Source organism: Prinia subflava, chromosome 13, assembly GCF_021018805.1.
Source record: "Prinia subflava isolate CZ2003 ecotype Zambia chromosome 13, Cam_Psub_1.2, whole genome shotgun sequence".
Classification (NCBI taxonomy): domain Eukaryota; kingdom Metazoa; phylum Chordata; class Aves; order Passeriformes; family Cisticolidae; genus Prinia; species Prinia subflava.
Genome location: NC_086259.1, coordinates 10,551,781 through 10,567,288, shown reverse-complemented (window position 1 = coordinate 10,567,288; position 15,508 = coordinate 10,551,781). Strand labels below are relative to the sequence as shown.

The following is a 15,508-nucleotide window of genomic DNA, read 5'->3' as shown; positions in this document are numbered from 1 at the left end:
GCGGGACGGGCCCCACCCCCGCCGCGCGCCGCGCCCGCTCATTGGCCCGCGTGGGGGGGGGGGGATCGCCCGCCCCGCCCGCGCGCAGGCGCACGGCGCGCGCTCCTACCATGCACCGCGAGACGCACCCTCGGCGCGCGCACGGCACGGGGCGGGAGCGCGCCCGGCGCGCGAGCCCCGGGGCGGGGCGGGGCCGTGAGGGGAGCCCGGAACCGGCGGAGAGCGGCCAGAGCCGGGAGGGGCTGCCGGCAAAATATATACACACAGAACGGGCAGGGTACGGGCTGTACACTAACATACACACAAATATATACACACAGAACGGGCAGGGTACAGGCTGTACACTAACATACACACAAATATATACACACAGATCAGGCGGGGTACGGGGTGTACACTAATATACACACAAATATATACACACAGAACGGGCGGGGTACGGGCTGTACACTAACACATACAAAAATATATACACACAGATCGGGCAGGGTACAGGCTGTACACTAACATACACACAAATATATACACACAGAACGGGCGGGGTACGGGCTGTACACTAACATACACACAAATATATACACACAGAACGGGCGGGGTGTACACTAATATACACACAAATATATATACACAGAACGGGCGGGGTACGGGCTGTACACTAATATACACACAAATATATACACACAGAACGGGCGAGGTGCAGGGTGTACACTAATATACATGGCAGCTCCCAAATCAAATGCTTTTATAGTCTGAGAGCATATAAGTGTGAGGACTATTACCAGTTTTGGTGAGCACTAGGGAAAGTGCTCTCATCTCTCTAGATGATGACATTGTACCTGACACTAGGATCCCAAGAATTTCCCAAACCAGCCTCCCTTTTATTCATGAGACCTTACCTGGAACACTAATGAGAACTGTGCACTGTCAGGTCACGTTCACACTGGCGGCAAACAGGAGGCAGAGCAAACAAGTCCTCATTTTCCAGTTTAATTTCATGAATGATCTCACGCATTGCATTTTCCTTTCCTTCCTTGCATGAGAACCTGAAAGGAGGCAGCATTCAATAAAAAAAAAAAAATCATAAAAAGAACTTGGAAAGCTGTTATCTTTATTTCCTTTTCCTCTAAATGTAACGAAGAAATTATACTGCCTGTTTGTGTAACATTAGGAACATTTAGATAAGCCAGGGCGGTTATTTTGTAAATTCACGTGGCTACACCAGCACAATTAGTCTGCTCTACAGACAACACCACCAGCCCAAGGTCCCAACAATGCGCAAACACAGGATTTCAAATGTTTGTCAGCTAGAGTAGTGGAAATCCCACACTGCACTGAAACAGCCCGCTCATGTGGAAGGGAATTACAGGTGCAATAGAACTAGATCAGGAACTGCTTATAAAACTAGCTGTTAGTAACTTACACATCACAAATTAATGTTACACTACTGTGCAGATCTCTTGAAATTAACCTTACACACCAGGCACATTTCATGTCACTACAGCTTGAATTAGACCTTCGCCCATTAAAATGAAGGTTTGATGATCAGCACTGTCCCACTGAGCAATCCATGAAAAATATACTACTAAATAACATGGCACAAATAATTTTCTCAGAGACAAAACAATAGGACAGGACTTTGCCCAGGACATCTGGTTAAGAGTATTTAATCATCATACCCACATACTGTTTGGAAATATTTCAAAGGAGTGCCAGAAACTAACTACCAATCTAGTGCCTAGATCACCTGTTCCTTGTGAACAGTTCCATTGAAAAATAGATCCTTATATGTTAACTTATAGACTAAGAAAACTAGATTCTAAAACTAATTTAAAAAAATACTATTAGAGATTTTGCAGGACTTCCAAGGACAAAAGAAATAGAGAAGCTGAGAATAGAGCTCATGTATATGTGAACCTTTATCACCTGTGTACAGATCTGCAGAAGCTCAAAAAGGATGATCAGGGTATGAAGACAAAATTCAGACTGAAATTAATAAGGATACCATTGAATCATTCAGATGCAATGCCAGGTTAAAACAGGGCAGCACCAGACTGCAGGAGACAGCTCAGGTTCAAGAGAAATGTGTGTGTCCTGTGTGAAATACATGCAATAGTCAAGTGCTGTGTGCACAATTAAAAGTTTTAATGAAGATGTGGAAAGTAATGCAAAGGTTTTTTTAAAAAAGATTGAGAAGGTACTTACTTCACTGCCGACATGCTTATTTAAATTAAGGTAACTTTTGGACCAGAACCTTGACAGTATATTCTTTTCTAGCTGTAAATTCTGAAGGGTGTGAATAACAGCTGGTTTTGACTGTAAGGCAAGAGAATTAGAGGCAATTGATTCCCAGTGGAATTACAGAAGAGTGAACCATGGTTTTGGGCAGTAGGTGTGAGTGTTACATCCTTGGCTTGTTTGCAGGGTTTTTTTAAGGTCTTAAGAATAATTTCAGTTTTAAAACTTAGCACTGAAACTTGAGTTTTCCTGCTAGAAGATTCATGTTTAATCCTTACACAGCATTACTTTCACATACTGAGGCTGACATCACGGGTAGTCAAAGAATATGTTTAATAAAAAATAATTAAACTTCCATTTGCTCTATAGAACATCATAGAAAGTAATTCAATAAATTACAAATGACTTTTTAAGACGCTTGTTCAACTACAGAAAGCAAATTCGGACTACACAGAACACAACTGGCAAATATTGCAAATGTCCAAAAAAAACCTGGACTAAGACTTGGATCATGAAGCCTGAAACAAGGGATAGAAATACAAGGCAATAACAGCTAAGGTTTTTTTAGTAACTACCAACACACACTTTATCATCACCTTGGATATCCTTTTAATTTTAACTTCAGTATTAGTGTAATTCTACTGAGGTTTCCTTATAACCCTTAACTTTATACAACCGTATTTGCATATAGTTTAGCTGACAGTGGGACACTTTTTCCCCCTCTGGATCAAACTGATGAAAAATAACCCAAATATAATTATGTTCAAGTCTACACCAGCCTTCATTACTTCAAACTGTAATTGCCTTATTACATAGAAAGAATCACTAGAACAGTAACCAAACTTACTTGACCATAATAGGAAAATACTTTATTTCATAAATCTGATATAAATTAGGTTTTAGCCACAAGATTTAGGACTTGTTTTGTGGGGGAAGGGTGGGAAGTGATGGTATTGTTGACATACTCCATCAGCAAACGAAGTTAATAACTGCTTGTAAAACTTTGGCTATTTCATAGATGCATCCTAGTTAAATAAAAGTGCTATATTACAAAGGGCAAAATATTAAATATGAAATACTTTTTATTTTAATGATGAATTGGCTACCCCCTTCTCTTGGCAGTTTTTGATTTTCACTATTGCTAAGACACTGCATGAAGGGCCAAAAATCAGAATACTATCTGGGAAAATACGTAACCAGCACAATCCAAATGGTACTTGTATAATTGTGTAATTACATCTAATACTGCTTCTAATCATGGGGCTAGTTATTTTGCACATAGAAACTTATATTTCATTGGTAAAGTTCTTGATAAAAAACAACACAGTTGTTTTACTGTACAAGCAAGCAACAGAACTATATCAAAATATACAGTTTTTGTTTTTTCTTTTTAAATTTATCCCTTTGTAAAGCTTTTTCCATGACTTTCACTAGTACCTGTATCTATTTTCTCTTAACACTTGCCTATTCTTGGACCGTAAGGATGGAACCAAGGTCAACTGAAGTCTCAGTCAGTTCAGGAGTTCTGTAAATGTGAATCTGGGCCTCGACCGTGTCAGAGTAATAGCAGCTTAAGAAGAAGGAGGAATCATATCACATATCAAATCTTAGACAGATTTTATATAGTAAAGGGTTCTAAGGATTTGGACTTAAAACAGATGCCTTATGCCCTGTAACTGTGGTTTCTAGGAAAAATTTGTCTTCCTTACTATTCAAAGTGCTTTTTTCTTTAGTGGGTAACTCAGCATAATATATGAAGTGATATCCCAATAATGATTTTGGATAATATTTAATATTTAGTCAGATTTAAATCTGCAGAGAAGTTTAAACTCAAAAGGAGTTCAAAACTATCTGTACTTTATTTACCATTATTAACTGGGAACTCCAGGAGGTTTTATGACATAAAACACAAATAGAAATCTACACAAACAAAGCAAACAAACAATTTTTACATGAATTATGCAGTGTTGAAAGGTCTTTTCAGTGGCACTTTATGACAGTTTGCCTCTTCTGAGTCTTGGGGAAACTACTCCTCATTTTGGGACTTTTAATTCTGCAGAGGGAGCCCAAAACTTTGCAAGGTGTAAACTAAATAGACCTACGTGGTGCCAAGTAGCATGAGCTAAGACAGTTTTTGCTTTGATTTCCCCTTAGTGCTGTCAAAGAGAACAGCTGCAATAAGGGGGAAAGAAAACCCCAACAGTCTTATCTCAAGTAACTCAGATTTTAACATGCTATACAGGATGTCTTTAAAAAACAAAACAAAACCTGAAAACAAGTAATAGAAACCAATGTAAACTTCCTAAACTAACTCAGCTGAGGTAACAGGTAGCCAGTTTAATTGGCTGATTGGGAAAAATTTATCTTCTTTTAAACACACTTGTACCTGAATTGGAAACAGCAGTGCATCACAACACTAGAGCATTTTCATGTAATTAAAGCAATGGATGGTGATGTAGATTCTACAGCTTTCATGACATTCATTAGCTGCCCAAATTATTGCTGAGTTTTGATCTGTAAATTATAAGTGTCAAGGAGGCTGTAAAACTATATTCAAATTAAATCAATAATATGCATAAAGTATTCTGTGTTCACTGCAAATATATTAAATATACAGCTCTTACTTGAGCATTATTTTCATAAAATTAACCCCCCAACAAAATTATAATGCCTTTTGTTGTAATTTTACACCATTGTGTATTTGATAGTACATACAAGTTCAGAAACTTATGAACTTCAAGAAATATTACATGCAAAACGTCTCTGAAAGCAGTTTGCACTTCTAAACAAATACTGAAATGTTCGGTCAGTAAATCATTGATGCACTCAACACTGGGTTATTTACAATGAAATAATTAAAGAATAAATTCAAAATCAGTTTATAATTTAAGTGCAGAGTCTGGGGTCAGTCTTCATCGCTCGAATCCGAATCCTCAGACGAAGACGATGTACTGTCAGATCCAGATGAAGCATCTGCTTTCTCTGAACCCTCATCTGTGCTGTTTTCGTTGTGAGAGCTTGGCTCTGTTCCCCCTTTGTCTTCCTGATCTCTAACCCTAGAATTTTCCTCCTTTTCTTCTGTGGGCTTGGCTGAGCCTGTGTCATTGCTTTCACTGTTCTGTACATCAAAAATATTAGACTGAGACAAAGCTGGGATATGAAGATTAAGGCCTGGAGTGAGAAGCATCCCTGGGTAAAGTATGTTGGACAAAAGTAAAGGGTTAAGAGAGAGAGGATTGGCAGCTGCAGTGGCAGAGGATGTTGAAGGAGAACTTGAAACAGAGTTTTCACCACCAGTATCCATATTTTGGTCTTCTGTCCTTTCTTTCTTTGTATCCGTCTCCTTCGAATCGTTTCCCTTTTTCTCCTCCGACACGGATTCCGCCGACTTTGTCAGGAGCCCTCCCATGCCCAGCAGGTTTGGTAATCCAGCCATCCCTGACAGCAGCATGGGGAACATGGCAGCCACGCTCTTGGCCTCAGCTCCGGCAGCCAGGCCGGCTGGCATTCCCATCAGTCCCGCCGTCACCTGCAGCGACTGCAGGTTCTGCAGGTTGTGCTGCAGGGCCTGCAGGCCGGGCAGCTCCACGCCCGGGAGCAGCCCGTTGGCCAGCAGGGGGTTGAGGGCGGCGCTGGCGGAGGCGGCCGCGGCCGCCGTGGCCTTGGCGATCTCGCTCTTGGGGCGCCTGCCGCGCCGGCTCACCTCCTCCCGCACCACCGGGCCCGTCAGGATGCGGTCAAACATGCCTTCGGGGAGGAAGCCCTGAGGGAGACACAGCGGCACTTCAGTGGTTTGCAAGCTCAAAGATGGCGAAGCAACAACAAACGGAGGACTCGAGCGTACAGAACAGTGTCAAAGGCCTAATCCCCAGACAGCTCCCTGAATTTGTGATGACTTTGTGCTAGCACATCCCAAACACCCAAAGGCCCATCTGTCTGTGAGGGCACACCACAGATCTTCTCACACCCTCTGCTAACTCACCCTTCATGGTTTCCTGGTACATCAAGCCAAATATAGCTAATTATAGGAGCAAGCTCAATCTAAGATCTAAACCATCATTGCTTTGAAATATTATCACACAGCAATCACTTGACAGTTTAATTAGTTTTCAGTTTAAAGTTAAATATGTGTGACTGCACACAGACAAACAATCCCTGAGCCCTTTTCACTTTTGCTAGTGTCTTCTTAATGTCCTTGTATTTCATCTCATCATAAACTGAAGAATAAACAAAAAAAGACTCAAATTTATATTAAATTCACATTACTTCTATTTAGGATCTCTAAAGTATTAGAGTACTTAGTATTACTTCTCTAAAGTGAAGTATTGTTTCATCAATTAAGACCTCCAACCTAACAACAAAAAATTGCTATGAATATCAATATTCCCTTCAAAATGTATTGTCTCGGAATTTCCTTTTTACAATGGCAATCGTAAGATCAAACATTACTCAACAGCACAGTACAACTGCCCTTTTTCCCCAGCAAATAACTCTAATTTATATTAACTTAATACAACTAGAGGAATTCAGAACTCAAAGTCCTGTTCTTCTCTACTGCAGATAACCACTACTTTCTCAAGGTAATTCTGCTATCATTGATACCTCTATTCAGAGGTACACAATATACAACATAACTTTTTGAAGTTCAAAATATGTCCTTATCTTCAAGGCAAGACTGATAGTTATCTATCACTATCCTAATTTCTCAAAGGTGCACACTAAAATTACACATTTTTTCTTCCCAACTGGATTTCTTAGACAAAGTATTCTCATTATTAAATGATCTCTTGGCTAATACCTTTCCTAAAAGCAACTGGGCTATATTTAGGACATGAAAAGTCACTGTATTACAGCATCTTCAACAAAATCTCTAATTTGGGGTTGCCAGTCACTGTTCCACCCCTTTCTCCTACTCTAGCTGTGCCAGCAAAGCATTTACTGAACTAAGCTGGCAGAAAGCTGACACTGACTCACGTTTGCTGTTAATGTAACACCAGAAATGAAAATCACACCTCTTGGCATGCATTATTTTTTCTGTTTGCTTTGCTTCCTTTCAGATACATTTCATGTCATGGTTAGCTTATTCTGCAAATACTCACAGACTGTTTTACAACTTCTCCCCACTCAGGAGCCACTCCATACTCTGGATTTTCTTTCAAGAACCTGCACAAATCCTTCAGAGGGGGAGCAAATGCACCCCCAACCTGAGAAGCAGAAAACAGAAGTCAGTGAATATGTGCCAACTGATAAGAAAAAAGGCAACATTAACACTTGACACGATTTTATTTTTGCTTTTTAAATAACACAGTACAAATAAAGCCTCACTTCAAATTATCACTAAGCACGATGCAGCTTTTGGATGACTCCTGGTGACAGATGTGTATGTGATTTGTTCTGAATCTACTAAACTCAAACTCACCTACTGAACTCAGTTTGAGACTTCAGTATTAAACATTCCCACTAATGTTTAATATTTAATGTTTATTCAGACATGCAATGAATGGAGGAGCAACCATATGAACCAAGAACAGTGGTCCAAGTATTACCAAGAAGGTTGTAAGTACAACCCTGTTAAACTTTTCCTTTTTCCAATATATAAATCCTACTCTCTCATTTCAGTCAACTTCTAAAAATACTTCTTTTAAGAGGCTTTGTCATCATGAAGTAAGTTACTGTGTTTTTTTTCATGCAAAAATGCCAAGTAAAAGTTACTGAACAGCATATCCTAATAAAAGCATACAAGCAGAAAGTAAGCTTTTAAATTAATGAGGCGTTATTCAGATCCAGAAGGAAAAAAAATCCAGTTTCTGCTTAACTTTCTCTATAAACTGTAACTTAAACTTATATTTTCTAGGCTACTTTTGGTCCCTCTCTCCCTGCTACTCAAAGTATTACAGAACTAGAAAAGAAAATGAGAAAAAATGGGTTTGGTCACAGAGAAATTGTAGAGAACTTACACATGGAAAAACTGAGATTAATAAAGTATCCAAGAACCAACTATGTCATGGAAATTTGAGGGGAAAAAAGCCATCACAAAACACAGGTTTTCCCAGTAAACAGAGATCATTCCTTGATCCTCAACTGTGACAAGATCCCTCAGGGCACAGCTTTTGAAGAGCAGCCATGGATCTCAGTTTCAAGAGGCTCACAACCATTCTGGTTCCCCTTTAGAGCTGCTGTCTCAATACACTGAAGAGATTAAAGACTCAAATTCTGCTTCGCCCTCCTGTACAGATGGACAAAGCTCCTGACCTTAATATAGCAGCACACAAAAAAGCCCCATCCTGCTTTCCCTTGTAGCAGCTCTAACAAAAAGAAGCTGGCAGTGCCACGAGGGAAAGGGAAAATGCTCCATACATAGACACAACAGCTCAAAGATTCCCCTGGACTGCTCTCTGGTGCTACACTGACATTCAAAGACACCATCACACACATCTGGTCACATCTGTTCAACAGACACCAGTAATGTTTAATGTTCTGCATGCTTCTCTTGAATATTGCCTTTAGCCTCCCCCAGAGCCTATTCAAATGCATTGTGCTGTTCCCAAACTTTGACCACCTGTACAAAAATTCAATTCAATGCCTGCTCTCACATCTTCCACTGCTGCCTTTTCACACAAGAACTCTCCTTTTGTTCTCCTGTTCCCCTACCATTTCACACAGAAATGTGACTGACAGCCAATACCTACTGGTGGATCCATAAAGGGCAAACACCAGACATTACTGAAAAAACCAAAAAGCAAAATAATTCAATACACTGGATTCCCTCAATTCCAAAGAGCAAGTTTCTATGCCAGATATACTAATACAATTTTAATTGTGTCAAAAATAATAATGAGAAGATTACAAAAAATCTTGAACTTCTGATGAGGCCACTTTGATCATGTATTTTGAACATGTATTTCAGTGGCCCTGCCTCTGTCTGAGTCAATGGCACAAATGCTGCAGCATACCGAGTGTTCAGTTCTATAAACCATGGGCTAAGTTTCTATCTGTATCTTACATAATTTCATAGTTGATAAAAATTTACTAGAAGACTGTAATTGACTTTTTTGTTCTGTGCCAAAACTTTAAAACAAAAACTTTGCATTTGTATACTGGGAAAATTTTATCTAGTACATCAAGTTTTTCATTTGAGTAACTTTTCATTTGGGGAGTATCAGAACGGGAACAGTATCAGAAATACCTTTCTTGCATTTCTTCTGTTTATGAGCTGAACACGTTCTTCACCAGTTAAACTGTTAACATCCAGTTTATTGGGGTTTCGACAACGGTGTCTTTTTTGTTTGGGCCTCCCATCGTGCAGCTGCATCCTCTGTTACAAAGGAATTAAAAAGCCAATTATCTTTCTGATATAACTGCTTTAAAAACAGCAAGATCTCTGTACATTCTCTTGAGTCAGGCATTAATTTGAAGCCAGCTTCAGAAATATTTTAATACCAGTACCTATTTACTAATCACAATCATTTAATAAGCAGCCCAGTAAACAGCACTACATCATCTCTCTGATGCCTCTGCCCATTGCTTTACAGATTTTTCAGTTTTCAACAGTGCTTTAACTGTCTGGAAGATTGCTGCTGTTTTATATTATCTTCATGGAGAAGTAAGGTTGTTATTCCAGATATCACACACATGATTTTCTCACATTCTGCTAAACATTAACAAATTCCAAATTCAGAAGTAACAGCAGGAGAAGATCATACCCACACAAACACCACTACCACAGCACTGTATTGTAGGTATGAGATACATTCCACAGTAAGTTCTTTAATCCTCTTGCACATCACTAAATATGCTGTTACCATTTTCAGCTCCCATCATCAGTATCATGGTAATATGAGTTTTCTTATCCTAGATAGTTGTTTAAATCGTAAGTGAAAAAAAAAATACAAAAATCAATTGTCTTAATTTAGTACTGCTTTTCTTGGCAATTACATTTGTGAGACAAAAGGAAGGCTTGCAGATCTCACACTGGAAAAAGAAATGGACATTTTCTTTTTCCTACGTGGAACAGAAGAACAAGGAAATCATTCCCTGTAACATAAAATACAAACTCAAATACATCATATGTGCAATATTTTACTATTTAGCTAGGGAGAGGTGAAAGGAATACTCACAGGGATACAAGCTCCTGAATCTTCAACATATCCAGGATGTTCTTTAAGCCACCTTTCTAAATCTTTTCTTTTAGGGGCATCATCCCCTGCAAGCCTTGTTCCATCTTTTAGGTTAATAACAGGAACTGGACTCTCTGCATCGAGCATGCCTTGGGACTGTGTGTAAGTGAGTGCTGGATTTATTCCTGCAGCAACCTGGCAGGAGTTAACACCTGGATTAACCTGGAGAAATTAAAAACATCTGATTTACTGTACTGAAAACAAACCACCACAATTATTTCACATGTGAGTCAATGAAAGCCACGGTTTTGCAGATCACACTCAAGGACTCAGGCACTGCTCATGCCACAGAAATCCCTTCAAGTCACTGCCTAATCAGGTCCCATAACAGATATTACAAGAAGGCATGTCCACGTGTTGCTGTGCCAAGCCACAAATTTTTAATAATACACTGTTGAAGTTCATCACGATTCAAGTTATATTTTAAAAATAGTTATTGATATTGTATATATTTAATATTTGAATGAAACTACCAGATGTCATCTGTGTAATCATAAACTATCAGCAAAAAATATCCCAAACCCAAAAGTCTTGATTACAAGTTTCTGTGGAACAGAGACAGCTGGTTATGCTCAGTTAAGGCCCTAATAATAATAATAATTTTGATCTTATTTTATAGATACAAAATCAAGTTTACTTACATGGTTAGGCTGTTTATTTCTATTCATAAAGAGGACATCAACCCCCTCCACGTTCTTCCTTCTCCCTCGTCTCTTTTTGACTACAGGCTGACTGTCAACAATGACTCCATTGGCACTGGCTGTTAAGTGACTGGAAGTACCTAACAAATGATGCAATAAAACTTGTGTCAGATTCTTGTTTATAAAGAGAAACATGTCTGAATAAAAAAAAGGAAATCAAATTATTTCAATTAGTGTGAGTGCATGTAATTTCTACATGTAACAGCTAAGATAAATTGCCCTTTGTTTTATGACTGTTTAAAGCATCATGAATATCAGGCTCTGAAAGCCACTCTACTATGAAAATTTCATTACTGCCCCTCCACCCCCTCCAAATTAATCTGTACAGGGATGACAGCCACTGAAAACTGTTGATATCATTGACACAGAGAGGCAGAAATCCCTAAATAAATGTTTAGCAAGACGTGAATGGTTTGTTGCAAAATTTAAGCAGAAGCTGGCCTAAATTAAACACCCATTTCTAACAATTTCTAGTATTTTAAGCAAAAATTTGATCTAGATTATTATTCTCCACTGCCTCTTTATATGAGACAGAAGAAAGATTTTGAAGAGTCCAAATTAGCAGTGACATAAATCTGGAACTCTTCATCTTTACTTACGAAATTGCCACATTAAGTTCTGAGTTAAACTGATTACCGTCATCGTACCATGATGCATTTTATAATTATTAATATCTTCTCTGGAGGGGGTTTACAGTGCATAATGGCACCATTCTAATAAATGAACATTACAGTAATTGAAACTGGGATAAAGTATCAGGTTTTCCAAACTGGAGAATGCCTCTACACTGGAGAGAATTTCTCCAGACTGCAGTTTAGAACAACATCTCTCTTCCACTGCCAATTCATGGACATCAACAGAAGAACCCAGAAGATTTAATCCTAGATTACCCTTCTGCTCTCTGGTGTGTTATGTACCTGATTTGGGAAGTGATTTTGGGAAGTTGACAAGGCTGGTTTCTGAAGCATTCTGGAGTTCACGTAGCCGAGCCAGATATTGCTGCTGACCCAATGCACACTCCTCACTTTCAAATGGCCTTTTCTGAGACAGTCCCTGCTTCTGAAAAGTCAATTTCAAACCACCTTCCTGTTAAATAAATGCCAGGGTTAGAAGAGCTTCTGCTGAAGCAGAAATAACTACTTCATTATCAGGGTTCTCACATACAGTTACTCCAGCAGAACTGAGAAAGAATGAAAACACTGTGTTAGACCTTATACAATCTTGCTCTTCCATGTAAAAGCAGAATTTGAACAGAAATTTCATCTGAATCGAAAAATCCAGACACTGGTAAAAAATGTTTACCTCCGGACTCCAGTTCTAGACCCAACTACAAGAGCAAATAGTCACATATTTTTTATGTGCTACAAACAGGTCTCAAACTACAGATAAACAAAATGTTTGAAGCCTGCTTTTAAACCAGGAAATTTTCCTGTAATCCTCTAAAAGACCAAGAAATAATAAAATGCTTGTTGAAATGTTTAAAAACAGCTGAACAGCAGAAGTACCTTTTTATACTAACCAGATTTGTTAGAAACAGCATAAAACAAGCTGTCTGAGGAAGCATCAGTATGGCAAAAATTCAATTCAGAGACAAAAATGATTCCTTCCAGCGGATTATGCAAATTAAAAAGAAAAAGAAAAAAAAGAACACAGAAAAACCCCCTCCCCAAAAAACCAAACCAAACCCCAAACACTCAGTGCCCAGAAGCAGCAGACCCAAATACCCACAAACAAGTGTGTGAAGAAGTGAGAGTGAGAGCAGGCAGCCACTTGCAGGTAAAGCATGCCGCACACCGCAATCGCAACCAGGTCCTAGGGCAATAAAAATAAACATACGTCATTGATTTTCACTGTAAACTCCTTTTCTCGTACATGCTTCTTCACCTTTGACAGCTGGGGTGACTGGTCATATTCTTCTTTGACAGCTGCAAGAGGGGGTGTGGGTGCACTGGGCTCGCTGTACTCTGCAGCTGCCCCCGAGCTGTCCAGGAGTTTGGTGGTGTAGAACGATGCCACTGTGGTGCTGTCGTAGCTCCTTCGTGCTGAAGGCCATTTACCCTTCAGCACTGTCTGACAAATGCTGTCCAGGCGGTTAATCATAACTCGATCCTGCAAAAAGAGAAAACAATTTTGTAACATCAGTGCTTACTGACACTGTTACATTTATGGATTAGCTCTTAATTCTACAGAGAAGAGAAATACAACATTTTTACCACTGGACTTGGACTTGAAGATTTTGAAGTTCCTAGATCTGTACTCATACCCTGTAAATCCCTGAAACCACTTCTGTGCTTAATTTCACTATGTACCTCTACACAAATATACAATTTCTCTCATCTATACAGATCTGGCAAACAATTGCAATACACTATCTCCCTGATTTTTAAAGGAAAGCTATGGTAACTACCAAAACAGTATTTGTATGTCTGGCTTTGATTCACTGCTAGCAGGATGTGAACCTGTGAGCAGCACCATAACAAACAGCAAATAACACTTATAAAACCAAATCTACAGACTATTCTTCATGTCTCCTTTTAACTGCCAAAACCATGTAATTCCTCATTCCCATCCTTTGGACACCAAACACAGATAACATTTCACATACCTCCAAAATACACAGTTCTCAAGTCCCAATAAACTCAGCTAAGCACATGAGGACCACAGAGACGATTGGATTTTCTGATCATTTCACAGTTATTTGTCAAATAAAACTTGTGACTGCTAAAATTACAAGTTCTGTAGGCAAACACTTATTTCTGAGATCAAGACTCTCCCTTATATTTGATGTAAGTCAACTTTTTACACTTTAGATATAACTTTTCACGACGTTCCAAGCACCTATGACATTAAAGTTACGCTCCCCTTCAAAAATCATGAAAAGTAGTATCTAGATTTAAATGCATGTTTCAGGAGTCAACATAACAACAGCTAAAAGGTCCTGAAGCTCAAACACTACAGCTATTTTCCCTGTCTCTTGGTTCTAACATATTTAACAGAATATTAATGTTAGACCCCACTTTTAACTACTACTTTGGTTTTCAAAGTTGCATTATGAACTTGCCTTTGGCCAGTAGGATGCAGCCAACATGTATCCACCTTGTAGGAGATAACCAGAATTTGGTGTCCCATTGTTCATCTGGAAACTGTCTTGTGTCTCATCTTGTGTGGTGCTCAGAGAGGCCACACTCTCTTCATCATAGGCTTTTATATGTGGAGTTCCTTCTGCTAAATAAAACCATCAAAAGCATTATGTTGTAAGGGAATTAAACACTCACTGTAAGAGGTTCAGGTGAACAAAACACACACAACAATGTTCAGAGAAAGTCCAAACACAAAGTTAAACTGAAGAATTAATCTCTTAGGTTTTTCAGGCTGATCCTTTTCTAGGGATGTAAATTCCACACATATTCCTGTTAATATTTTAAAGCTTAAGATGTCGAACATTCAGCTATTTGGAGACAGACATGCTTCAGAGTAATCCAACATTAGACAGTCTTCACTTAACGTATTTCCTTTGTAAGACAACATTCACTAAAGTATAGAATTAACTTGAAATCAAAGGTGTCTATCACCAGCACATGGCAAACCCATCAGGACAGTACTTTAAAGAACAGCCCATTTCATTTACTGCATGGAATACTGGATGTTCCATGCCTTGAGCATAATTCAATTGGTCAATTTTTAATCACTGAGGATTTTTTCCTATTATCTTTCCAATGTGTCCTCTGACTTTCTTATATTTCATCATTGGTACTTCAATTCTGCCTCCATCCAGACAGCAACAGAAGTTTCACTATGACATGGGGAAACAAAAACAAAAAAAGTGTTGCCTGAAAATGTAACTACTTCATCAGCACAAGGAGTAAGAGGGGCAGCTCTTCAGAAATTGAATTTGTCCTTAACAATAGCTCTGTACTGAGTCATCTGACAGAATCCAGCACTCCTTTTAGGCTTCAAATGTGGAAAGTATGCCAAAGGATCATTGCCATTGTACAACCAATGAAATAAAACCTGTGCTTAAAATTAAAATACAGATGAAATTAAGTGAACTTTCCAGCATTTACCAGTCTCTTCAACACCAACAGCAAAATCACCAAAAAAAACCAAAACAAAAAGGCAAACTGATTTATGGAATTCTGCAGTCTGAGGAAGGCAGGATTACTTGCCTGAACAGACTGAGCTGGCACAAAACAAGCCTAATATTTGGACCTGTAGCATACCCATGGTATCCACAATCTCTAGCTGAATATTTATGTTAAATAAGTATTCCTTTGCTGTCATTGCTTTACTGTTTGCACACAACTGTTTCCTCTAAAAATATCCTTTCCCTGCTCCAGGCAGCAGCATATTAGTAATTTTCTGTAAGTGGCATTTCACTTGCCCAGTAATTATCTC

General features: G+C 38.9%; 1 protein-coding gene across 5 annotated transcripts in view; it reads right to left on the bottom strand.

Moving 5' to 3' along the window:
• Nucleotides 1-2,551: 2,551 nt before the first annotated feature.
• Nucleotides 2,552-15,508, bottom strand: part of CHD9 (chromodomain helicase DNA binding protein 9) — a 77,967-nt gene continuing 65,010 nt past the window's right edge. For 3 of the 5 annotated variants that reach the window (XM_063410431.1, XM_063410434.1, XM_063410435.1), the window contains 8 exons: nt 14,175-14,338; nt 12,950-13,222; nt 12,031-12,199; nt 11,054-11,193; nt 10,353-10,574; nt 9,422-9,550; nt 7,335-7,439; nt 2,552-5,998 (listed from right to left, as the gene is read on the bottom strand). In XM_063410431.1, the coding sequence (XP_063266501.1) occupies nt 5,141-5,998; nt 7,335-7,439; nt 9,422-9,550; nt 10,353-10,574; nt 11,054-11,193; nt 12,031-12,199; nt 12,950-13,222; nt 14,175-14,338 (2,060 nt within the window). In that variant the 3' untranslated portion in view covers nt 2,552-5,140. The remainder of the gene's footprint in view (nt 5,999-7,334; nt 7,440-9,421; nt 9,551-10,352; nt 10,575-11,053; nt 11,194-12,030; nt 12,200-12,949; nt 13,223-14,174; nt 14,339-15,508) is intronic. The other 2 variants (XM_063410433.1, XM_063410432.1) reach the window with 2 other exon arrangements.